At 36.3% G+C, this 26,950-nt stretch overlaps 2 protein-coding genes across 2 annotated transcripts in view; one reads left to right on the forward strand and one right to left on the reverse strand.

The window, feature by feature from the left end:
* Window positions 1–5,447: 5,447 nt before the first annotated feature.
* krt97 (keratin 97) lies at window positions 5,448–9,783 on the forward strand. The gene is made up of 8 exons (XM_056266604.1): window positions 5,448–5,936; window positions 6,352–6,434; window positions 6,717–6,873; window positions 7,552–7,716; window positions 7,805–7,930; window positions 8,133–8,353; window positions 8,456–8,505; window positions 8,651–9,783. Exons 1-8 carry the CDS (start codon window positions 5,514–5,516, stop codon window positions 8,755–8,757), a joined length of 1,332 nt encoding a protein of 443 aa, XP_056122579.1. The 5' UTR covers window positions 5,448–5,513; the 3' UTR covers window positions 8,758–9,783.
* Window positions 9,784–10,975: 1,192 nt separating this feature from the next.
* ptpn4b (protein tyrosine phosphatase non-receptor type 4b) overlaps window positions 10,976–26,950 on the reverse strand; it is a 30,258-nt gene continuing 14,283 nt past the window's right edge. Inside the window, 20 exon segments of the mRNA XM_056266603.1 lie at window positions 10,976–11,265; window positions 12,249–12,384; window positions 12,475–12,623; window positions 12,704–12,832; window positions 13,139–13,285; window positions 13,384–13,445; window positions 13,532–13,622; window positions 14,244–14,416; window positions 14,520–14,676; window positions 14,943–14,999; window positions 16,158–16,238; window positions 16,331–16,449; window positions 16,452–16,489; window positions 20,965–21,123; window positions 21,212–21,346; window positions 23,949–24,017; window positions 24,793–24,965; window positions 25,605–25,668; window positions 25,806–25,894; window positions 26,846–26,933. Of these exon segments, the coding sequence (XP_056122578.1) occupies window positions 11,167–11,265; window positions 12,249–12,384; window positions 12,475–12,623; window positions 12,704–12,832; window positions 13,139–13,285; window positions 13,384–13,445; window positions 13,532–13,622; window positions 14,244–14,416; window positions 14,520–14,676; window positions 14,943–14,999; window positions 16,158–16,238; window positions 16,331–16,449; window positions 16,452–16,489; window positions 20,965–21,123; window positions 21,212–21,346; window positions 23,949–24,017; window positions 24,793–24,965; window positions 25,605–25,668; window positions 25,806–25,894; window positions 26,846–26,933 (2,215 nt within the window). The 3' untranslated portion in view covers window positions 10,976–11,166.

Here is a 26,950-nt window from a genome sequence, read left to right on the forward strand (position 1 = left end):
GCTAGCTAATACTTGTAGTTTTCAACCGACAGGTCTGTTCTAAACTAAAATGTCTGGACTAAAACATGGAGAAAGTTAGCTTTAGTATTAAACTGGTGAGTGTTTTAATCAAGAAATACCGTAATACATGGAGAAAGTTAGCTGATAGCATTAATAGTACTATTAAACTTGTGAGTTTGTTTTAGTCAAGAAAGACTGTAATACATGGAGAAAATTAGCTGTTAGCATTAGTATTAAACTGGTGAGTTTGTTTTGATCAAGAAAGACCATAACAGATGGAGAAAGCTAGCTGTTAGCATTAGTATTAAACTGGTGAGTTTGTTTTAATGGAAGAGACCTGTAATACCTGGAGAAAGCTAGCTATTAACATTAGCATTAAACCAGTGAGTCTTTTCTAATCCAAGAGGTCTAACATGGAGAAAGTTATGCATTAGCATTCAATTGAGTTTTTTTTTTCTGATCAACTTGGAGAAAGTTAACAATAAGCATTCAAATTCAACTGGACTTTTTCTGATCAATGTCTATAGCCTAATGCCTGGAAAAAGTTATTTGTTAGCATTAGCATTAAACCGGTTAGCTCTTTTTGATCAAGGATGTCTCCTGGAGAAAGTTATCCATTAGTATTAGCATTCAACTGGTAGGTCTGATAAACGACTTTGTTACTTGTCGCTATTTGAATTTTCAATGTGAAATTTAGAGCAAAACCCAGTTTAGAGCCGCTAAAGACCTTAATGTTACACTTCAGTTGTTTTTTTAGGAGCTCATGAAGAGGTGATTCAAAGAGATGCTTCAATAAGCCAGAGTTGTTAGGTAAGATAAACAAACACTCAAACAGGATTAACAGTAAAAAGGCAAAAATTTGAATCGAAACACACACTGTCAACGGTCTTTTGCCGTTAAATAACTCAAGCAAAGTCATGATCTATCAGTCAAAACAAACATTCATGACTCCCACTTAAAAACGCACATTGTTCCGCAAACATGAAACATCATCCCGTTCGTCTGCTTCATTATCGGACAATGTACTGCTTGTCCGCACTAACCACACGAAACATGATCAAAAGCCATGAAAAGAACAGCAATGTCACAAAAGCCACATCAAAAGACATATTTAACAAAAACTATATGTCGTCAATGGAAAGAGACAGTTACTTTGAAAGCAAATTATTGAAAGGGTGTCATTCTATTCATATACACAGACATTTATAAGTTATATATAATAAATGTTTAATATATTCATTATCTAATTGATTTAAATTATACACATATAACATAATATATATAATTTTTACATTTTTTATAATTTGTTAACCCTCTATGGCACGGTGTTGCTCTCAGGCAACAAACTACCTTTTTGGACCTCACACCACCCCTTTCATTTTTTTTATTGAAAAAAACATTAATAATTATATATATATATATATATATATATATATATATATGCACCTGACATGTCTGTCCAATGAAATGAGGGGCTGAAGTGTTTGTGGCCCCTTGTTTGGGAAGCAAGGCCGCATGGGACACAGTGCCACCAATTGGTAAGAGAAATATCACTTTTAAACAATTTGAAATAACTTTATATAAAAAAAATATATATGCATCAGTATGTAAAGAAGAATGTTTGATTGTTTAAAGACATATTTTGTTTTTATTTATATACTAAAAATGTTTTTTTTTTTCTTTTTTTTTTCAGTTTGTTTTCTGGTAAACTTGATCTCTCGTACACAATGCATTCAACATTCAGAAATAAATTCATCATGATTGAAAACAATTTGCTTCCGCCATTACTTCCCAGTCATAATTATGACTTTGTGGTGGCGTTCATGTGCGTTCAACTCGCAAATACAATATTTCTGACATGACTTGAACCAATAGTCAATGTTTTTACTATCTCCAGTTAGTCCCGGTTTTCAGAAAACATCCAAACGGCCATTGGGCAGTGGGTTTGCGGACGTGTTTTTTTGGGGGGGTCGGCTAGCGCCCTCCGCCGACCCTCCCCCGCTGACCGACTGACCCAGGTGTGGTCAACGGGGCCTGACGGGAGCCCCCCGAAGTCCGAGACCCCAGAAAGCAACGCCGCCTTCATCCTCAGTGTGGCGCCACAAGCCCCTGTCCCACGAACCCACTATTTGTCCAATTACCCCCTATAGTGAGCAAATGTCCCCCCCAAAATAAAAGTTCATGCCATAGAGGGTTAAATTAAATAATTTATTAAATAATGAATGTTACATTTTCTAATATAACAATATATATTATAACATTTTATATATAGGCCTAGTTAATTAATCTGAAAAGATGGCATCATCCCTTAAAAATGAAAACAATTAACAGTGACCGCATGCTGAAGAGGAAATCAAGATTGATTTGTCATACTGAATGATGATCTCATCATAATTATCTTGGTATTTAAAGATTTATATAAATCAGACATAAACCTTCATGAGAATTTACACTATTAGGCTACATCAGCATCTCAAGTGAAAGAATACAATGAAAAATGGTTCTTTTGCACAAAAACTACAGCAGGTCAACCACAACGAGGTATCAGCTGAGAGCCTGAACATTGGCACAATAAAACACTTGCGTGTTAAGGGTTTAAGTCGCGTTTTGAAGTGAAACCCTTCACAAAAGAATTCTTTAATTTGTTTTGACACTGATTGGCAGTCGCTCAGGGTGAGAAAAGAGACTGCAAGTCTCAGAAAACAATTATGTAGAGGAGTGTCTGATGATTAAAACCAAAACAAGGATGGGCACATTAAGTCAAACGACAATAAGACTCGTCAGACTGGTCCGGGTGACGAAATGAACCGTTGGTTTTTGGCTTACCGAGGCGTTAAGTTGACCTTTAAGCCACATGACCTTTGCTGTGTAAACAGAAGTGATGCCTCTTAGCTTGGACATAGCTTACGCACCATAGCTTGGACAGTATAGTTTGGCTATTGTTCGACAGGTAGCAGCGTGTGAGAGAAAATCACTTGTAAAACTTGTAAATGTCGATGAGTGTTTTACATAGCATGGACCACACTTTAAACTCTTATTTATAGTAAACTGATTCTATGTTTATGCTTGCACTTAAAAAGCAATCCAGTGCACTTTCTGATGCAAGATTTTGTTGTTTTGATTACCATTTACCCCTGGTATATCACCTTACCACGAAACCACGGCCCAGTATCGCCTTTACATTTGAATACTGCAAGTTCTTCACCCAAAGGTCATTCCTTAGTCAGAGGACCAACACAAAACACAAAAACACATCTTTATACATAAATGATGTCATATTATATGATATTGGATACTGATATGCGATAAGATATAATTTATGCTCATATTTTATTATTGTATTATTATTATTATTATTAATTATTGAATTATTATTATTTAAAGGTGCTTTATGTAAGAATGTTCTTGTATTCATTCATTTTTTATTGCCAATGTATGAACATCTTGTAAAGAAACTAAAAAAACGAGACTTTCCCTGACTTCGTAGGTTGTCTATGACTATGATAGCCTGATTTTTATATGAAGAACTCGGGACGTTTTTCCGGGAAATTCAAAAGGATGTGTTACGCGCGGTCCCGAGAGTCTCTTCCGTCCAATTGAAACGAATGCTTATACAAGTCCGCGATATCTGTACTGTAATGTCAATGTGTCATGCAAAGCAAAGTGATTAATTACTATAGCCTATCATTATTTTTGTTGAATAATTGTAGCCTACATATTTAGTTAACCTTTGTTTTATTTTATATTATTTGCTGTAATCCGTTACATATTTCAAAATAATTCAGTTGACAAACCATTCACATGACACAGCTTACCCCCAAGTAGTGTTTTTTAACAAGTCATATGGCCATGCTGACCTGGCACAGCTACCCACTCTCTCCTAACAAACCCGGCGGATCAACCGGAATCAAAATAAAAGATTGAAATGAGTGAAATCACCAACAAATGGGTTTAAAGAAATTCATGACCCCAAAGACCATCCTCAAAATGGAAACAAGCGATCGACGCCGGTCACGAGATCCGCTTGAAAGACGAGTTCTTGAACGCTGATGGAGACGTGGATTTGGTCTGGATGAAGTGAGCTATGCAGAAGGGAGTGGAAAAATAACACGGAAAACGAGACACTCCCTCATTAGTCTATGAGAAATGAGCTCCGAATGAGGGAATTAGGCTACGACAGGTATGGAAGGGAAAGAAATAACAAAGGGAAAGGTGAAAGACAAATTAATTAAGCACACAGTCATGATGAACGACTAGGGAACACGATCATGTAATTGTACGGCGTGTCTAGGACATATGTAGGCCCAACTCGAAAACATTGTAAATACATGCCTTAGGGATGGTTAAAGTGTAGGCTACTTTACTAGAAGGTTGATAATGGATGACTGGGGGAAAAGTAAAAGTTCACATATTCAAGCACTTCTTGCGCGAGGCTTTTCGTTATTATTGAACGAATTACCTTCACGTGTTTCACATTTTCCATTGAAACTGGAGCTTGTTAAACCATTTTATGGCGCAATAATTGTTTTGCACGACAACAGTTCTGGTACTATGATCACTGACTAAAGTAGCCTCTGGCCTGTTTTGTGGCAGTCCGTCAAATCAAGCATATTTCTCATACACTTTCACATCTAATCAGGGCGTGGAGTGACAGAGATAATGAACTATAGTGGCTTAAAGTCCTCATTCTACAAATACCGAAGAGGACAATCACCTTATCATTATCACAGTCACTGGACAGGTGGTATGGGAACGATTTCATTTATAGCTGAAGTAATCAAATCCTACACTGTAAAAAAGTATATGATCAATAAAGTTATGATGTTTTTAGATTACTTTAAAAATGAGTTGATTCTTGTATGACTTAGGCTTTAAAAAAGGTTCAACATTTTTTATTTTGAATGAGTAAGACATTTTAATGTAATTTAAGTTGACGTTACTTGAACATCCAAGTTAATTGTGCTTAAATTTAAGGCAGCAACTTTTTTTTTTTACAGTGTGAGAAAGTAAATACACATTTAATATAAACATTAAACTCTTTAAAATATTAAATTTAGTCGCACTGATGTGTGGTTATAAAACAGTATTTTTAAGTTTTAGAGCATGTCACACCGCAACAATTATGAATTATATAGAGCAAAACTATTGAATGTATGAACTACTGACCTTTTTAGCCCTATATCAGGTTTAATCACTTTTACCGGTAACGAAAGTTACAAAGTGGTACTCTTATATCCTGACCCATCAAATCTTAAACTCCAGGGAATTTTAATGTTTATTAATAAAATCATGTCGATCAGGTTAATTGTGCCTCAGGGTCCTAGCTGTGCCATTTTATGAGCACACCCTGTACACACCTGTTTAATTGTTTTCCGATAATCATTATCATAAATAAGCTGAAATAACCCCACCCCTTATACCCAAAATTGTATAAAAGATCCTCAGCTCTCCTAAACCATTACGCAGCTGTCAGAGGTGTCCAACAAAGCGCAGAGGCAACAGGAACGGAAACGATGACTCAGATTACTCAGTCTTTTTCACGCAAGAGCATGTCCAGCTCCAGCTCTCGTCCCTTCTCCTCCCACTCTCTCACCGGTGGATACTCCAAGCGCATCGCCGTCGGTCGTGCGCCAAGTGTCTACGGAGGTGCGGGGGGCTCCAGCGTGCGCATCTCTTACGGACAGAGCAACAACAGCGGTTTCGACCTGGCCAGCGCGTTCGGCGGGGGTGACAATGGCTTCGGTATGGCTAGCAACGAGAAATCAACCATGCAGAACCTCAACGACCGTCTGGCCACTTACCTGGAGAAAGTGCGCTCCCTGGAGAAAGCCAACGCGCAGCTGGAGCGCCAGATCCGAGAGTGGTACGAGAAGAGCACCCCTGTCTCCAAAGATTACAGCCACTATTACGCCACCATTGAAGATCTGCGCAAAAAAGTGAGTCATTTTACATTATAGAGTTATATATTTTATATTATCTAGTGTGGAATAAGTCATCACAGTTCTTATCAAAAGGAAGATATCTGAATAAAAATCTTTAACTTTAGGATTTACATATTTTAAAATGTATATGATTTATATATATATATATAAAATCACTATATCTAATAATCAATTCTTAAATGATCAGAGAACATAAAATTTAATCTATTGATAAAAAGTAATATATTAATTGACATTACAGAATATGTAAACTGACTTTATATATATATATATACACACACACACACACACACACACACACATATGTATATAAATAAATGTCTAAGACACTGACTGTGCCAATGCAAAATGTTTGGTTTACCTTCATAAGCTGCATTTGAGTCTCAATTCTTCATCTGATTGTCTTCAGATCTGTATCGCCAGTCAGGACAATGCCAGAATCATCCTTCAGATCGACAACGCCAAACTGGCAGCCGAGGACTTCAGAGTCAAGTACGTACAAGCAAAAACCTTTACCCTCAAATTTACCCTCTTTTCATGAAGTTAGTATTGATTTTAATAACATACCCCACACTGGTTATTAAAACTTATTAGAATTTCCATGCTGAAAAAACATCTTATTAAACCAGCCTAGACCAGCAAACCAATCTAAGATGCTTTATTCCCTCAGCAGGATTTCCCCTTTTTTATGAGTCTATTAATGACACACCCAAAGTTAACACTTCAGTTCGTCTGAATTCCCATCCTAACCATTGCTATTCTTGGCGGCTTCAGGTACGAGAATGAGTTGGCCATGCGCCAGTCCGTGGAGGCCGACATCGCTGGCCTGAGGAGGGTTCTGGATGACCTCACCATGAGCCGCTCAGATCTCGAGATGCAGATCGAGGGTCTGAAGGAGGAGCTTGTTTACCTGAAGAAGAACCATGCAGAGGTGAGATCAAAAACCAAATTTGGCCCTCCAGGTAGGACAAACCTGGTGAAGCAAGGCAAGATTTTTACCCAATAGTCCACCAGACCAATAATCTTCTCTGATCAAGTGTCATTTTATACACTAGGCTCTATTAGCAACGCTAGTCCTGTAATTACTATAACCTGAAGCCATGGAGTTCTTTGTACTACCGTATGTTCAAAGCCTAAAGGTGTGGTCATATTGCTACCATTGTTTGGCAAAATCCAGTAATTCAACTGGAAATCTGCACGATTGAGAGTTTTGTATTCAGTTCAGCACACTAATTTCTAAGTTGGCCACGTGAATTCATCGCACTGACCAACAGAAAGCTGCTTGTTCTTAAATTGACTTCTCTGTGAGCAGTGATTCATTCAATCGCTATGCTTTTGACAACAGACCTTTTATTGCCAACAAAATTATGCTTATTCTGTGATCGCGCAATCGAATTTTCAGCGAAATTTCACCTTGAAAGACAGGTCCATGGTCCGTCAATAATGTATAATGTAGAGATGGATGGAGTACAGCTCACACAGAAGTCACTTTCAAACCAATGCTACTTGAAAGAGCAAACTTCTCCAACAACAGCAATTCCCGCTTTTCAATCCATTCTCTAAAAATATGCAATGTGTGAAAAACGACATGTATATCATTGATCTGTAGGAGCTCGCAGCTCTTCGTGCCCAAATGTCCTCCAGCAGCGTAAACGTGGAGGTTGACGCCGCGCCTCAGCAAGACCTGGCCCGCATCATGGAGGAGATCCGTCACCAGTATGAAGGCATCACCGAGAAGAACCGCAGAGACATGGAGACCTGGTACAAGGGCAAAGTGAGTGCTCATTGTTATTAATCCAGTCTGCGATAGCCAACCCGTACACAATCAGCTAGATGTTGACCTCGAACCTCTTTCCCCGCAGTTCGACGAACTGAACAAGACGGTCACCACCAGACAAGAAGAATTCTCAATGTCCCGCACTGAAGTCAACGAGCTCAGGAGAACACTGCAGAACCTGGAGATCGAACTACAGTCGCAACTTAGCATGGTAAAAGTCAAATGTGTACTATCTTTAATGAACCATTCAACCACTAGGGGGAGCTTTATTTGATCTAATATACATAGCAACACCCCTAATTATCATCCTATGCTCAAATGTCTACTAGCTGCCTCTAGAGGGAGCAATTTGCACAATTTAATATGCATAGTCCCGCCCCCTAACCGCTCTTTTACGCTTTGTGAAATTGCAGAAAGCGGCTCTTGAGGGCACACTGGGAGAGACCGAGTCACGCTACAGCCTCCAGCTCAACCAGTTGCAGGTCGTCATTAACGGTTTGGAGACAGAGCTTTCTCGGATGCGAATTGACATCGAAAGACAGGGCAGTGACTACAAACTGCTTCTGGACATCAAGACCAGACTAGAGATGGAGATCGCCGAGTACAGGAGACTTCTGGATGGAGAGGACATTCAGTAAGACTGATATATATATATATAAATAAAAAAAATTAACCATATTGTCTTTCTAAAGATCACAAGAGTTGTTTGAAATTTAATAAACTTTTTGTGTTACAGGAGACAGACAATCAAAGTTGTAGAGATTGTAGCTCCTCCTCCCCCCAAGCGTAAGTGTTTTTGGTTTTAAATTGAGTAAAAATATATTAAAATTTTTTGTTAAAAGCAATATACATTGCATTTAATAAAATATTATATTTTCAAATATTATTATATATTAAAGTAATCGTTTTTTTCTTGATTTTTCTTCTCCAGATGAACCTGTGGTGACCAAGCGCGTTCGCACCGTAATCGAAGAGGTGGTTGATGGGAAGGTTGTTTCTCGCACAGAGGACGTTGACGTCGAAGTCTTGAAGAAGTAAAAACATCATCAACGAGATCCATGAAGTCAGCGTGAATTAAATTCAATAAATGATCCCTGTTCAACACCTCATGTAAAATCAAAGATAAATTACATAAAAAAAGACAAGCTGCGAAATAAAATGTGTTTGTTCTTTCATTCTTGGATGATTGGAAGGTCGATATTTATCACAAACAACACTGAAAAAAGGAGTTTGAGGTGTATTATATTTGATTTGACGTGTGTCACAAGCGCCAAAAGACGAGTCAGCTTTTCTTAAGCACAATTTCAAAGTTTACGCCAGTAAGAAACAAAACATTCTGTACAAAAGACGTACTCGCTCTCTCACAGACATACAAACACAACTGTGAGATATACAAACATGACATACAGTTTCCTAAGTACTTTTCTGACGTTTTAAAAACGCACTAAAACAAAAATAACCACAGTTATCTTTTCAGAACACTTTTAATATATAACATTGTATTTACAAATATTTCACATATGACACTATGTAGTTAAGAGCCCCCCACAGGTGTCCGTATTTGACAAAAATGTTCAACATAAATAATTAAACGGCATATTTTTCCCCATCACACAATAACAGTATAAATTCTACAGTAGCACAGCTGACTACCACAGTCAGTTGCAAAGTGCTGTCCTTTTTTCGTTCGTTTTTTCCCTTAAATACAAAAATACCACCACTTCCGACGCAACGCCGGTAGTAAATTTCTAGCTGCTGCGCTATAACGACGTACACTGAAGCAAAATCGGCTCACATTCAAAACGGTGGGCGGGATTGGTCCTTGACGCCAATTCGTTTGCGCAATGGCACCGCAAAACATCGTACAGGGGGGAAATGTTCGTTAAAAAAAAAATGTTCGCAAACAATTAAGATGGTGTCGCATTAAAAACGTTTTGCTCTAGAATTCATACACATCCTTTCCCTTCAGAATGAGAACTTCATGTTTTGCAAACTAACATCATGTTAAATTCATTGATCATTAGTAAAAATGTTGCACTTATGGTGAATAAAACGCTAAAGTGGCCAATGTGTTCTGTAAATGCCATCATCTCTACAGCCATAGCAAGTACTAAATGAACTATGACCACCTTACGAGTATATTGCATGTAATAGCTAACGGGTAACTAGTTAGAGAAGAGGAGATATGGATAAGAATAAATAATGATTAGCAGAATTTTAACCTGTATCTTCAGAGAGGGGAGCAGATATCACTACTCAACACAGAACACAATTATTCATACAGGGAGAACCATTTAAATCTGAAGGTAATCGGCTTCTTGCAGTAGAAGTCTTGAAATTTGGATTGTAAACATGGAAGAAAATTGGGATTTGAGACTGTGACGATCTTTATGCTGACCAAAGAGAATGCTAGGCTAAATCGTATGTTAAACGATTAGTCTGAGTACATACTCATCAACTGAGTATGCAGTGTCCGCCACGAAGCTAATGTGAAATTCACAGCTTTAATTTCTAAATAAAACGCTTCAAAGATCCGGCAAACGTGGATCTGAGAGCAGAACAGCTGCCTGATGCATATTTAACGATACAAACGTCAGGCGTTTTACGCACTATACGTAGCCTTGCAATAAATAGCGATTAGCCAACGCGACGCACCAATTGGTTTTAGAGGCAAACAGCTGTGAAATTTGGCAGCAAGACACATCTTCACCATGGCTCATTTTCAACGCAGCTGGTGCCCGATAATTTCACTAAATTTAGAGAGAACCGTAATGATACCATGGAAACCGTATCAAGTATCGAAAGTACTTTACGCAAGTCTAAAGTCCCTTGCGAATAACCTCAAAATCTTCAGGGTAAAAACGAAAGAAAGTGTATCAATAAAAGCTTCATCGATGGGCTGCTTTTGTTTGACGATTAAAAACGAAACAAAATTTTTTTTCGTTAACGATTTAAACTTGTTTTAAACGTTAAAACAAAACAGTCACGGTCAAGAAAAGAAAATATAATGGGGCGAGCACCTGTTGCTTTTAAGTCAACTGTTAAAAAAAACAACAACCCAAAAACAAATAAATAACCAGTAAAATGTAAAATGCTGTCGTTAGTTGCAAGAGTTAATTCTGACATGGACTGTGGCTCATTTCAGCTTTTGGCACAAAAGCAAAAGCTCATTTCTTTCTCCGACCCAAATAATTAACGTTATTAACAGTACCTATAAATCAATAACCTGATACTGCGCGTTTTTTTTTCTTTCGTAAAAATAAAAAAAACCCCTCAAGTCATTGTTTGTCGCTGTAAAGTGCAATAGTGCTTTTTCGTCTGTATTCTAGCTTGCAGGCAGTCATGTCCACTGCCTTCCAGCAGGGGGCGACAGCGAGCTGAGCGCAGATCTCACAGGCAGTAGTTGTAAATCACAGAAGAAGCTCAGAAACGCTGAACGGGTGGTGTTCATTCTTCCTTTTCGACCGGAGGCTCAGTCTCGCATGGTTTTACAATCTCCTCTTCGTAAACTTTCAAAATCGCTTCGCAGACGAAACGGTACTGGCTCTGCAAACGAACAAAAAGGAAATGAAGTGACTCAGCTGCAGGATAAAAACAACTATGTATACCTGATCATTCAATGCAATTTTTGAGAGACTGTATCAAGATTTGTAGCATCGAATCTTCAATATTTATAAACTTAGACTGAGATATTTCATAGCAAGTCAACTATGTAGCTCATATTAGAACCTTTTATGTTGGATAAAAACATCTGACAAATGCATAACTGCAAATCTGTCCTAAACGTTCATTGTCAATTAAACAGTCTCTTCCTGTCTAAAGGGGCTTTCGCACCGGGTTGTTAGTTCTAGGAATTAGCCACCAGGGTGATTACCCGAGAACTAAATGTTCCTCTAGGGCCTTTTTCCCGATTGCATTCGCACCGCTAGTAGGAACTCTGAAGTGATGTAAGCCGCGCTCGTTGTGACTTATTTTGACGGCGCTGAGAACGCCAGACCCTGAGCACACAGCGCTCACATTCTCCGTCTTCATTAGTTTACGGTCTGTTTAACATTTATTAGATAGAACTGTTATACAAAGAAAGTAAACAGTATATTAAAAATTATTAGCGTTTGCCGTGTGGTTGATGCACAATGCCGCTAGCTGAGCAGAAATACATAAAATCGCATTGGATTTTCTCCTTAGCGTTATGGTTGAGAGCTCCATCTATCACTGTTTTCCATGTTCGTGGAGTAAAATGTGTGTACACAGCTTTTTTTAAATAGCGGGTGCTAGTCTTTCGCGTGTGTTCGGCCAATCAGCGTACACTTACATCACTGGTAGTTCCTATTGTGCTGGGTTAGACCCTACTCTGAAGTAGGAGCTAATTTAGTCCCCCCCAAAATGCGTTCCTATAACTAAAATCCTTCCCAGTTCCTGTGGTGCGAACACGCCAAAAAGTGGGTTCTGCCGCCATCAGTTCTAGGAACTATAAAAAGTTTCCTCCAGTGCGAAAGCCCCTTAAGTAGGCTGTTCTTCTGCGTACTCACAGGAGTCTGGATCATCATGGCACGCTGGTCTCTCATGGTCCTCACGAGGTCTAAGGGATACACCGACTGACCATTCTCTATCAAACACATAGCTGTCTCCATGGTGATAAGCACCCCGGTGCGACCAATCCCGGCGCTGAAAGAGAAAGGGGTGGAGTCAATAAACAAATCATGTTGTTTTTTTTTACTTGTAAGAGATTCTGTCAGGACATTTTCCAGGCCTGACCTGCAATGAACCATAACAGGATCTGGAGTGTCGGCTCTTTTGCTGCGTACTTGACTGACAAAGTTCAGGAAGTCCGACGAATCATCTGGCACGCCGTGATCGGGCCACGCCAAGTACTGCATCTGACAAATCTGCCTTTCTTCTTTACTCTGTTCAAACATCCAAACAGACATTAGCACATAGGTTTATTTACATTAATAAATAAGGAACATTTGAATAGATGCGTCACCTCCAGGTGTGTAAGAGTCAGATCTCTGAGCATGTACGCAGAGTTCCCTTCCTCCGACACGCATGTAACCTGGAACCCTCCATAGGCGCCACTTGCGGAAACATTTGGCCAGTATTGATGACATTTCACCTAAAAGGGAAAATGTCCAATATACCATGTTAGATAATCAATAGAAATCAGATTTTTTTTTTTTTTTCAATGTAGTAGATCATTTACCTTCCACGAAGCATTCATGATGGAATTAATAGTTTTATTGTTTTTATAACCAGGGAGAATTTTTGTCGATTTATCTATTAATGAATTACAGAAGTTTCTATCATCTCTTAAAATATTAGTTAAAAAATAACCCATTAACAAAAAACATAACTTTTACCACCTTTGTGTGTGTGAATACCAATTTTAATTTAATTGAATCTTTAAAAAATACATTCATACCCTGCCACGTTCAACTTGTGTCGTCAGCATGACCACAAGGGTGGCGCTCTGTTCCCACACCATCTGCCAAAAGTCAGAGCATGTACCAGGAAGTGGCCCTTGGCAGGCAATATACCGCTTTACTTCACCTTTACTCGGGACTTCCATCTGAAAACACACACATATATACAGATTATCACTCTCGAAGAACAAAACATTACCAAAATAACTTCAAAATAAAAAGATGATCTGAGAAGAACGCTCACATTGATGAAATTTGCATTGATATAATCATCCGTCCCCTTTAATACAACTCGAGTGGTGTCATCTGTGTCACAAAATAAACTGTTATGAACATCCAGCTAATCATGAAAACATTTCTGAGTCCAACACAAACACAAGCTGTGCACTCACATGGAGAAATGTCCCGATACCGGTTTTTGGAGACGTTTTGTGGCAATCTGGCGCATGACATGGACATCCCAGGACGTTTCCTGTACAGTTGCTATAGGAGTAAAACATAATTGCTATCAAACAAATGTTTTTGGATTTTTACCAAAAAAAAAGAAGACAATTTCCGCCTATATTAAGACACTTATGATGAGAAAAATAAAAATAACACTTATTTAACTTGGTCTTGTTTACTGTATGTTATTATGCAACATTAGCATGTTTCATTCCTAACCTATTTATTGTTAATAAACAAGCTAAATTAAGCTTTTGGTTAGTACAAGTTCATGACATAAAAACAGTAAGCTCAGCAAACAGGACATAATCGAGACAGCCGGAAAAGAACAACAGGAAATGATGTGATTAGAATGTGATTCAGCCCACAGCCCAGTGCAGCAGTATATATATATATATATATATATATATATATATATATATATATATATATATATATATATATATATATATATATTATTTAAACTGATATCTATATCCATCTCTATATTAATTACTATATATTTTAATATCCACAGTAGTCAACATTTTGAACAATACCCGTTCTTGTCTTAGGACAACTTTTTTGATCCACTTCAAATGTTGACTACTTTATGTATATGTATATGTATATTTTATATATATATATATAAAATCGAAAAGTGTGTGTCAGCTGACTTACATCAAACTGCGCAAGCACGGTACCGCTGGAAAGACCGTCTTTCAGCAGCTGTATTGAGGACCTCAAACTATCAGCCTCGGAGTGGCTCTGCTCTAAACTGGACGTCTCGGGAATGTACTGGAAATCTGGCTCTAGATCCAACTTCTCCTGCTCCTCGTCCACATCATAGATGGCTAAAGGAAAAGGAAGGAGAGAAAGTGAGTGTATTACAAATTTACATATAATTCTAACTGTTAAAAAAATCTAATTTTGGAGCTCCATTCAGGTGGATCGTACCATTGGGTCTGACGAGAAGGATGAGGTCTCCTGATTGGTCCTCACAGCTGGCCTTAATTAGCATAACCACGTCATCGTGAGTGTGCTCTGAGATATCGCGTCCGTTAATCAGCACGACCTGGTCGCCCTCGTTGAGGCGCGGCATACACATATCAGCCTGAGAGAGGTCAAAGGTCACAGATGAAGGGTTAGGGTGAGGAAAAACAGTGACAAGTCAAGAAATCAACATGCATACAACATTGAATTAATGCTTTTCAAATAACAAACTGAATTCAAAATCGTTTAAACTTCAATATTCCTGTCTGAATGGATGCAGTCGAGAATCAGTCATCATCAGGCTGAGGTGTGTGACTTTAATAGGACACATATATCACCTGACATTAGAAGTAAACAATCTGATCTGAGTGTGACGCATAAACTTACCGGAGTTCCTGGAGCCACACGGGACACTATGATGGGCATCCTCTGGTCAGCGCCACCCTGTGGATGAAGAGGAGAATTATTTAACTAATATATATATATATATATATATATATATATATATATATATATATATATATAATATTAAAAATAAATAAATGAATATATAAAAATACATCAATATTATTTTTTATACACACAACACATAAATTGCAATAAAAAAAAATAAAAAAACATATATATATATATATATATATATATATATATATATATATATATATATAATTACAATTTAATATACAATATATTCATATGAATTAAGGTCTTATAAATTGTAATTAAGATAATACTTTAATTATCTATAAAAAATAAAGTTAATTTTTTAAAATACATATTTTTAATATGTATTTTTTAAAAGAATATTTAAAACAGTAATTACAATTTTGTTAAAAAAATGTTTAAATGGTTAATTAAAATTGTTATTTAAAAATACATACTTGTATAAATGTAACATTTTAAAATAAATGTTTAATTATTTACAGTACTAGTATTTTAATATCTACATTTATATATCTCTATAACACATTTATATGCACACAATGCATCACACTTGATTGCTATACATAAATACATAAAGGTTACTCTCTCTCTCTCTCTCTCTCTCTCTCTCTCTCTCTCTCTCTCTCTCTCTCTCTCTCTCTCTCTCTCTCTCTCTCTCTCTCTCTCTCTCTCTCTCTCTCTCTCTCTCTCTCTCTCTCTCTCTCTCTCTCTCTCTCTCTCTCTCTCTCTCTCTCTCTCTCTCTCTCTCTCTCTCTCCTCTCTCTCTCTCTCTCTCTCTCTCTCTCTCTCTCTCTCTCTCTCTCTCTCTCTCTCTCTCTCTCTCTCTCTCTATAAATAATGCACTATTAAGAATTACTTTCAGTTATTTAATTTTATACTCAATTATTTATTGTATAATGACAATAGTCTTTCTCAAGCCAACATTATTATTGTTATAATTTTTTTTTTATAAATTATAAATGATCATAAATTGAAGCAAGACCTTTGATAGCACACTGACAGCATGTTATCTCATCTGCTATTCATCTAAACATCTATCTGCCAGACAGATAAACAACATCCAAAATATGCTTTTATAATGTACATACATTCAGAATTTGCATTTACAAATTCCGACATTTGATTTGAGCTTATAAACCGTGTAATCAAAAAACGCACCTTAACGTTAAATCCAAATCGTCCGTTTTCATCCGGCCTCATTTTAATCAGAACAAGATTGTCATGAGGCACGGCTCCATTCTGTGGAAACAAAGACAATATGAATCAAACAAACCGGTACGAACAAACACATGTAGTGTGAGTGTGTGTGTGTTAAGACAAGTTTTCCCCACCATGCTCTTTCCCGACGACGCAGGTACGTTGTATAGTTCGCTGAGGTGGTCGTCCAGCTCGTGCTGAGACTGTGATCTGCCGTTGTGGGTCAGAGGGTCTTTTCTGGACTGTTTTGGGGCAGAGCGGGCGGCTGCTCATCGGTCGTGACATCGGGAGACCTGAAAAAAACAAAACAATAATGCAAAGGTGAATGACTGAATACATCACATACTGCATTTGTGGGGGCAGGGCTGGTAACATCAAAGAAATGCATAAATCAAACATTTGACAATATCAAAGTAACTCAAAAAAATCATGTAAGAGTCCATGATTCGTGTGAAAGAGTGTTTGTGTAAGTGTATAGCGCCATCTATTGCATTTTTAGAGAAATAAACAACACATCCCTTCTTATGCCACATTAGTGCCATTTATTTTTCTTTTATTTACATAAGCATTTATATATCACTTTTTTATCTTAGATTTTAGATAGATTTTATCAATGTTATGGCACTTAAGTGAATGTAGGCATCACAACATTATTTAATATTAATAACTATTAAATTTGAAATTTTTCAGTAGTGCACGATTACCAATTTCTAGCAGATTGAATATTTCAGAGCCAATCGTAAACTAGCCAACTTTAATTCACTCCTCTTTCCAAGTCTAAAATTTGACATTTTCCCAATCTCAGTTTTTTTCCATGACCGTCCGTGGGAACCTTGCCTGTAAACCGGGATAAACTGAACTGTAAACCATCCAAGGATCATGGGTAAGATGATCTGATTCCCTCATAATCATTTGCAGACTTTTCATAAAATGCCGTAGCCTAGGCAACAACGATGATTTATGTTCTGTAAGTAAGAAGCAGGAGGCATGAGCAGCGCTGTATATCTGCTGGGTGTTTAGTGAAGATTTCCAACAATTCATCAAAGCTCGCAGTATTTGCATACCAGGCGGAGAGTATTAAGACCCGGGACTGTTGCCTCAGAGAGAAGCCATGTCTGTGTGTGTGTGTGTGTGTGTGTGTGTGTGTGTGTGTCTCATTATGAATGCTCAGATTTCAAGCATGAAAGCCCCTCTGCTCTGCAGTCTACAGACAGCGCTCAGCGCCCCGGCCTCCAGGACATTTACATAATAAAAACAAACGAGGCAAAAAAAAAATGTCACCGTTAAAACGAAGACCAGGATTGTTTCAATTGTCAGGCTGAAGGAGAGACATCCGATTCGCCTTGTGTGTTGTTTAAATGTGGGTTGTGACAGTTGAATGTGTCGAAGTCGTAGAAACGCAACGTGAAACTAAATAGACGAAATGAATCAAGGGTTGGCGCTAGATCGCGTACAGTTTTAGGTCAAGTTTCCTGATCCACTTAACATACAAACTTAGACACTGAATTTGAAGAAAATGTCAACTTTTCAAATGTTAGGGCTGTAACCACTAAATGATTCAATTGATAAACTAAAAATAAAAAGCTATTAGTTGGGTCTTATATTTAGATTTTTCTCGCAAACAATGAGCCCTACAAAACATAAGTAAAACGAATTGTGTAAATGCGATAGTTTGCGCAAAAATGGTTTTACGAATAATTATCTACACTAGAAGGCTGCAATAACTAGGCGATAAACTAAATAAGAAATAATAATGAAAATTGCCGAGAAATTTCACTAGCGATAAACACCAATTGCGCATTAAGAATGCAATAAGTTTGGGCAAACATGTTTTAATTTGAGTAAAAAAAAATATTAACAAAACATTAGAACCGCAAACACTTAGCAACAAAATCAATACATTTATAACGATAAATGTAGCGAAAAGCAAGTAATTTCTTTCAGCCCAAAAAAAAGAGGACAGCAAAAACTAAGCAATAAAGTCAATATCACTTATGTTTTTTTTACTCACTTTGTAAAACCTTGTAACATTTATATTTTAAACTTTTTTTTTCCATAAAATAAACAGTTTTGTTGTACAATTTTGCACATTGTACAAGAACATCATGCTAGAAATACAATTTATCCAATTAATCATTTAATCAAACAAATAAATCAATTAATAAATACTTTTTTTTAAATGGTTGTTAGTAGCACTAACTTTTTAAAAACTCTTCAACTCAAAGAATTTCCAGCTTTTAAAAATATCTAACAAAAATAATCTAGCAATGATGTCAGTCATATTTGCATACTGAATTTTGATTGGTCCTTACTTTCTTCCATTTATTTGCATACTGAATGTTGATTAGGCTATTGAATTTTGAATTGAACTCTTGATTAGTCTTGATCACATTTCACCTAGCAAGTACAGGAATTTTATTTCATATTCTTTCAGGTCAAAAAAAAAAAAAGAAAAAAAAAAGAGATAAGCGCGACTCATCTTTATATAGAACATGAAAAACTCACACAATGAGTCGAAGCTGTACTGGACAGCCTTGATTCGGAAATTCTGACATTGCGAAACGAGATTGGTGTCACGATCTGAGAAAGGAAATGTGTTAAGCGTGGTCAGAGCTCATTCCAATGGAAAATAATGTTGGGTTCACCAGTGTGAACTCAATCGGTCCTGCCACAGTAACACACTGAACTGTGCCCACCACAAAGCTCACAGCAATTTCCACTAGCTCGAAAACCTGCCGTTTCTCAATCTTAAACGTGTGTGAAAATAGTGTCTAACCAACAATGTGTCATTTCGTCAGAGATATGTGGTCACACGATATTAAACCTCAGGTTGCCAGCGAGAGTGTGCGTCTACAGTGCAGTGCTAAAATAAGAACAACATTTCACAGCGGAAACTTTGATGACTCAAAGTGTGTCAGTCCAGCCCTTGTGTGCCGAAAACGCATCATTAAGCAGATCAAAATCTAGAATTGTGTAATCTTTGAATACATATATCAGAATTGTCTGACTGCACAGTATATAACTAAAGGCCGGGGGTAATTAATAAGTGACCAGTTAGAACTTTTACAGGACACGCACAAGCAAACAAATACAATGTGGTTGTCAAACAGAGGCAGCAAGTTTTAGCATCATAACATTTTGCATACGAGCTGTACTGGGGGAAAACATTCAAGTGGCTTATCTTCACAATAGCCTGAAACACACTGCCAAATGCCACGACAAAAAAACCCTCAATATGTCAAGTTGCTAAAAATCATGGTTAAAAAATAATTGAAGACAATTGAGTCATTGAAGAGGATGAAAGTTTGTGATAAACAGATCTTATATAGTGCTGTCAATCGATTAAAAAAAACTAACTAATTATTCACACATTTTTATATAATTAATCGCGACTAACATTAGAGATTTTAACTCATTCCCTGCCATTGACAAGTTAACTCGTCATTTATGAGAAAGCTCTTCCCTGCCAATGATGAGATATTTCCGTGTTATCACTGTTATAAGGTAGGGGGCGCTATTGCACATCTCCTGAACGAGTACAGAATCTCCAGACCAAAACACAGGTAAAGAGGCAGCAGAAACCAGTGATCTCATATGCAAGCAGATGCATATGTAAAATAACGCGATCATCAACAATAAACAGCATTTAAATTAAAATAGCCTAATGTTACAAGAATTAAACAGATTTTTTTGTTTAAAAGCAGAGGCTCTGTTATTTCTTTTGATATATATTGCATTTTTAGATATTTATACAACAAAAAATTCTGGGGGCCATGAAAATGACCAAAATCGCTGCTGTAGGCTGGCAACTTTTTAAATATATTTTTAAATTGTAATCATTTCACACTTAATCTCCAAATTAGGGCTGCACGATTAATCTAAATGAAACCGCACACGATTTGGCGAAGGCTGCGATTATTTTATGTGCAGCTTGTCAGTGAAGCACGGCTCTGTGATCAGTAGTAAATGCTGCTCCATCTGAAAGCAAGAGGGCGCTCTCACGCAGACACAAATATGCCCCGCTTTGCAGCCGCAGAAGTAGACAAAGCACATGTCATTCCAGCAAATCCCTATGGGCTTCATACTATCGCTGTAGCTGAATAAACAGAAGATTAAAACATTTATTAAATGTTGTCTTTTGTTGGACAAGAGGTTCATAAATGCTTCTCATGTTTGGACAGATGTCTGACGCGTGTTGCTTTTTCAAATGCACGTTATAAGCGACTCAAACTCGCAGTTATTTCAGATGGAGCAGTGTTTACTATTGATCACAGAGCCGTGCTTCACTGACAAGCTGCGCATAAAAACATAAATCGCAGCCTTTGAGATTTCATCATCACATGAATCCAAATCGGTTAAGCGCGATTTCCATGTTAATTGCGATTAATCGTGCAGCCCTAATGTAGGCTGTCTTATTTCAACATTACGTGTAAACTATAAATTTGCGTATTAAATTGAATGCAATAGCTTGAGCAAACATGCTTTTCTGAATGATTTACAAAATGTTAGGCCCAATTTTTTTTTTACCAAAAACCATCATAAATTGACGCAAATATCGACTGTTTGTACGCTAAAACTTTTTTACACAAATTGTATAGTGTACATTACATTATCTGCTACCAGTTTTGCACATTGTACAAGAAGAACATGCTTTAAAAAAATCCTGTAGATAAAATATGCCATTTATAGGTGGCATATTTATAGGTGGCATAAATGGCATATAAAATATGCCATTTATAGGTTTTAAAAAAAAAAGTTCGAAACTCACGGTGTTGAGTCCAGGCTGATGCTGTTGGCCTGCGTGGAGGATGCAGACTTGTGATTGGTGAACGTCTGGCATGGCGAGTCATCGATCACGTGATCGACTAGGTGACCGATGGAGGACGGCCTTACCCGCGCGCCCTCTGTGGTAAACACGGAGTTACTGCTGAGGAAAGAAAACAAATGAAAAAACTTAAACTGTGTAAGTGAATGAACCTGCATATGTAGGGACGTTTGTTCTTGTGTGAACTCACTGATCGGGCGAGTCCGGCGGAGAACGGTTCGGCAGACTCTGAGTCTCGAGTCGGTCGTCCGAGAGGGAATTCCTGCTGACGGTCTCCCAGTCCAAACCGCTCATCAGTCTCCTGACCAGAGGCTTGCTTGGTGACCTGGAAACACATCGGATTCACAAAAGATCATTTATAATGCGACAACCTGCTCCATCAACCAGAACCAAAAGGAACATTGTATAATTCAATTTCCAATGTAAAACAAGATCAGAATTGTTTGCTTTTGAAAATATTAGGACCACTACTAATGTGACATCACTTAGCATTTCCGTGAACCAACATGGCACATGTGACATATATGTAACATACATTATATAACTATAGAAGATCATATAAAGATCGTAATTCTAACAGTTATAGTAAGTGAAACAGTACTTTACAAGCAAAAGTTGTTTCCTGTCACCTTTGGTTTTTTATACATTTCACTCTTTAAAAAAGATCTTTGCTAGTGTCAACTTTAGTAACATTGCGAAAAAAAGTAAACGTAAACATACATTTTTACACATTCTGAAGGTTAACAAAAGCTTTAAAAGTACAAAAACAAACTATTTGAATGTGTTTCCTGTTACGATGTTCATTACTCCTGAAAACCATGAACATTTTCGAAAAGAGTGCCTTGTAACATACCTCAAAAGGAGATTTTTCACAATTTTGCGATATTTCACATAATTATGTAAACCAACATTACACATTTTACACATTACAATACATCAGAAAAAGGTTACAAGCAACACCAACACTAGCAAACACTCTTTCCTGTTACGATGTTTGCACACATGCTACTCCTAAAAACTATCAACAAAACTGTTTTTTTTTTACTTTTTCCGAAGAAACATCTGAAAAAGGGATTACACAAAAACTAGTTTACAAACAAAATGTTATTTTCTGTAAACTTAAGTTACTCCTTAAGTAACCATACTAAACAACTACATAGTAGCACTAAACAAACATTAGTTTACAACAAACCCTTTTGCCTAGTTCATACACATGCTACTTCTAAATGCCTTGAGCATTTTCAATCAAAGTGCCCTGAAACTTTTCTCAAAAGTTACTTAGATTTTGTACAATTAAGAAAAAAAAAACGTTCCCACTTTAACTCAACTCTTAACATTTACATAAACCAAGATGGAACATTTGACACATTTTACAATGTTTTTTTCCCCCAACAAAATGTGACAAAAAATACACAAAGCCAACCAGTAGTTAACAAACAACTGCTTTTATGTTACAATGTTCGTACACATGCTTCTTCTAAAAACCACAAATATCTGCTAATCTTTAGATTGAGCCGTTCCTCAAAAGCACGATTATCGCATACAAAAAGAAATACCTCCTATGATGAAACATAAACCGTAGTTTGATTTTCAGCCTCAGCATCTTCGAACAAACGCTGCTCTCGAAAAACAAATGTCTGAGTGTGTTTTCACAAACATGTGCATGACATGCGCACGCCCTTCACAGTCGTGTGCTTCACAGCCCTGCTTAAACTTCCTGTGTTTGGGTGTCATTCTGAGAACATCTGACCACACTTCGACAAACACACACTGACACTTTTAACACCACAGGGATCGAAATGGGTGGGATGCAACACACCCAAACACACACAAATCGGCACATACTATCAAACAGACGTGATGGTTTTAAATTTTCATGTTGTGATAATTGCTGAAGCTTTTATACGGTTTTATCACGGTATTGAAATAAGTTGCAAAAAAGTGTTGTCATACAATAACAGGTTTAATAACTTTTTCTTATAATGAAAAGAACATTTAAATACAATAAAGCAATACACAAAAAATTTATAAATTAACATGTTTCAAACAGATTAAAGTGCAAAAGGATTATAAGGAACAATAGGTAACACTTACAATAAGGTCTCATTAGTTAACGTTAGTTAATGCATTAACAATGAGCAATAGCTACATTTGTTACAGAACTTATTATTCTTTGTTAATGTTAATTAAAGAAATGCAGCTTATTTTTAGTTCGTATTAGCTCAGATCCATTAAATAATAGTTACAACTTTTGATTTGAATAATGTGTTATTAAATGCTGAATTCAACATTAAGATTAATAAATGCTTAGAAGTATTGTTTATTGTCAGTTTTTGTTAACTAATGAATTAACTAATGTTAACTAATATAGCAGTATTGTAATCTTTTACCTATAAATTAAATGTTATATATAATAATTCATAATAAATAATTATTCACGGTTTTCTTAAGTGCCCACGATAACAATATCATGCATGTTCGTTATCATGATATACCGTATATCCGCACGCCTTACTAACAAATATAGCTGATATAAACAAAATCTGCAGTGTCGTGAACCAGGGTTATTAGAATTAACTTGCCAAGGCAACTTTTCTTGATGCTTGACACTAAAAAACTAAAACTTAAATAAAAAGTAATAAAATAATAGACATTTAAAAAAAACTAATACAATTGACAAACAACAAATGACTAAACCTTTAATTAAATTTACAATTAAAACGGAAAATATTCAAATGAAAACTAATTCAAAACTAATAAAACCTAATAGGATATCAATTAAAATAACACTGCCGTTAACAAACAAAGACAATGGTTGGGTATTACTACCGCATAACATTTCCTTTTCAAAAACTCTACTTACATAATGCATATTACTTGCACAGTGTCCCCCCACCCCCTCATTGGTTAATAAAAAAAAGTGTTACCGTGCAAAAACTCTGTTCTTGATGCCTCGTTCCTTTCCGTACTGTACAGATTGCGCCTCTGTCCTACCACTGCAAAAAAGCCAGAACATAGTGTCACTGCCGACTCTTTAAACTCCATTTGTGCAAGAATCAGGAGAGATGGTCGTACAACAGATGACAAAAGGACTTACAGCTGTGACCACAACTAAAATATTTCTAAGGGTAGGCAATATTAAATAAATAAAACATACCATTTTAGCTTTTCAATTAAATTCAGTATGACATTTTGATATTAATGCATTATATATACAAGGAGAAAAGAACAGCAAAATAATTTGACATTGGTTTTCCAGCATGAAATCTTCAGGTGTAACATCTACACTGCAAAAAAATGATATTCTTCCTCAGCATTTTTCTCTTGTTTTCCAGTATAAACATTATTAAACCAAGATACATTAACTTGAGAAGCTATTTGACGTAAGATATTAAGACTTGTTTTCTGAAAGAAATCATCCAAATTAAGTGAGTTTATGCTTGAATAAAAAAAAAAAAAAAAAAAATGGGGTCAGAAAACTAATCTTGTTTTACCTTTGAATTAAATTTATTTTAGACTGATTTTGTTTTTTTAAGCATAAACTCACTTATTTTGGCTGTTTTTTCCCCCCAGAAAAAAAGACTTCATATTTTAAGTTATTTAGATTTTTAAGTAAATCTATCTTGGTTTAAAACATTTTTTGGGGATATTTGTAATGGAAAACTAGACATTTTTATTTTTTATTTTTTGCATAAATGTAATTTTCCAAATGCCATTGCGTGCTCCTATATCCACTACACCCTAATAAACAACCTCTTCTAACATTCTCACCAGTAGCGGAACTTGGATCCGAGGGTGAAGTACTGCAGAAAGAGGTTCCTCTCAGGGGGAACGGGTCGCTCCAGTCTGAAGAACGTGTGATGCTCCACGCAGGCCTTCCATAAGTTCTTACAAGCTCTGTAGTTCATCATGTTGAAACCCAATAACGACTCTCTGCTCTCAGTCTGTGACACAAAGGAAAAAAGATAGAGGAAGACGAGAAAGAAGGTTTGGTGAGCTCACTGTATTTTGCAGATAATCCATTTTAGTATGTAACAATTTCAATAGTTAGTATCAATACCAATAAAGCTTCGCAATTCAATTCCAATTTCACTACTACAGCCAGAGCTGGGTAGTAACTGATCATATAATATGCATTACATAATCAGATTCCAAACATTAAGCACTTGTAATCAGATTATATTACATTTTATAATACTCATAATCAGAATACAGTTATTTGTTTATTGATTACATCATTTCGCTTATATATGTTTGGGAAACCCTGCTGTAATGTAATGGTCAATGCAATGCATGTTGTTGATGCAAAGAATAGAATATCATTTCTATCTATTTGTATTTTTATATCAATATTGTACAAGATTATCCTATTCAAATCAATGTGATTTATGAAGTAGGTCAAAAGTAATCTAAAAGTAATCAAAGTAATCTAAAAGTAGTCTGATTACCTAAAATATGTAATGTAACTGACTGAGAATTTTCATCATGTAATTTGTACAGTAACAGACTACATTTTGTAAGTAATCTAAGGTAAAGACAGATTTCGATTAAATGCAAAACAATACATCTAAACGAATACATACCAGTTCTTTTCTTAGTTGTATAAAAAACTGTTTAGATTTAAAAGATATTTTTACAATTTTCAACCTGAAACACAAGAGAAGGAGAGGGAAGGGAACATAAAAGATGTTTCAAATGAGAACTTGTATCCACAAGCTTTCGAATGTGTTTATTTCAATGAAATTCGCAATTCTAAAGAGATTTACAGCTAAAACGACCCTTACCATGGAAAGTGGTTGACTCGTACCCTGTCTTTATAGACGGAGATGCCGGCAGACAAAACTCCCATGTATATCTCTGCGTTACAGTGGTCCTGAAATCATGAAGAGTGGGAAACCATAAGGATGCAGTTTCCACGGCAACATCAAAACCATTTTGTTTTAAAGAGTGCTTAGACTTTTGGTTTGCTTAAGAAGGGATGCTCAATATATTGGCGACCATTTCGCTATCAGCCAATAATGACAGATGGATAGAATAGTTAGAACGAACAACAGATCAAATGAATGACAGAACAATATATTGACAGAACACATGATGATGCATAGAACAATATATTAGTTATGCAACAATTTCGGCAACCAAAAATTATTAATATTACCAAAATCATTGACTGAAACTGTGATGTTGAACTGTGAATAACTCTAGAGGAGCGTTTTGCTAAAAATATGCACTATATTAAATTTTTCCTTAACATGTTGTCTTAATTATTTAATATTTGAATAAATCTGTCATGGAAACAAGTTATTACAGCCACTGTTTGGATGTTTATATTTCAACAACCAATTAGAGTAAAAAAAAAAAAGAGAAAATTATACCATTACATTTTTTTTCCTGTGTGCAATTTTTCTAATGTTTATATACAAGTTTTACTTTAGTATTGATTAAATAAAATTTGATTGATTAATTGATTAGTAAAAAAAAAGAAAGAAAAAAAATCCATTTTGATTTCCGGCTAAATGAAAACTTTAATTTCGCTTTTTGTTACAGAAAAAAAAACATTTCGGTACAATACTACAATATATAGAACGACCAATAAAACAAACGGATGAGAGAATGAATGACAGACAAACAAATTATAACTTTATATATTAAAATTAGTGGGGAAAATTGCAAAAAAAAACAAGAAAAAAGAAAAAACACAAAACAAGGGTCCATCCCTAGTTTTAAGTGGCACCAGATATCATTCAAGCCTCTAGTGTGTTTGTTTGCAGTACATATGAAACAAGAGGGGTAGCCAGTGGGGTAATTTGGGCCGGTCACTCACCCGAGCATAGTGCAATTCCACGCCGTACAGCTCCAGCGTCCGCGCAGCATTCAAGTAGTTAAACTCGGACTGAGCTGGTGTGAGTCCACTGCGAGAGAGAGAGAG

The sequence above is a fragment of the Rhinichthys klamathensis genome, unplaced genomic scaffold, assembly GCF_029890125.1.
Source record: "Rhinichthys klamathensis goyatoka isolate OS25496 unplaced genomic scaffold, OSU_Roscu_1.1 h1tg000250l_1, whole genome shotgun sequence".
Taxonomy (NCBI): domain Eukaryota; kingdom Metazoa; phylum Chordata; class Actinopteri; order Cypriniformes; family Leuciscidae; genus Rhinichthys; species Rhinichthys klamathensis.

What these genes read in the sequence shown, in the direction of transcription:
- krt97 (XM_056266604.1), top strand. Translation starts at nt 5,514, where the DNA reads ATGACTCAGATTACTCAGTCTTTTTCACGCAAGAGCATGTCCAGCTCC. An exon ending in AGACCTGGTACAAGGGCAAA is followed by an intron (nt 7,717 to 7,804) that starts GTGAGTGCTCAT and finishes CTTTCCCCGCAG; the next exon opens with TTCGACGAACTGAACAAGAC. An exon ending in TACAGTCGCAACTTAGCATG is followed by an intron (nt 7,931 to 8,132) that starts GTAAAAGTCAAA and finishes GTGAAATTGCAG; the next exon opens with AAAGCGGCTCTTGAGGGCAC.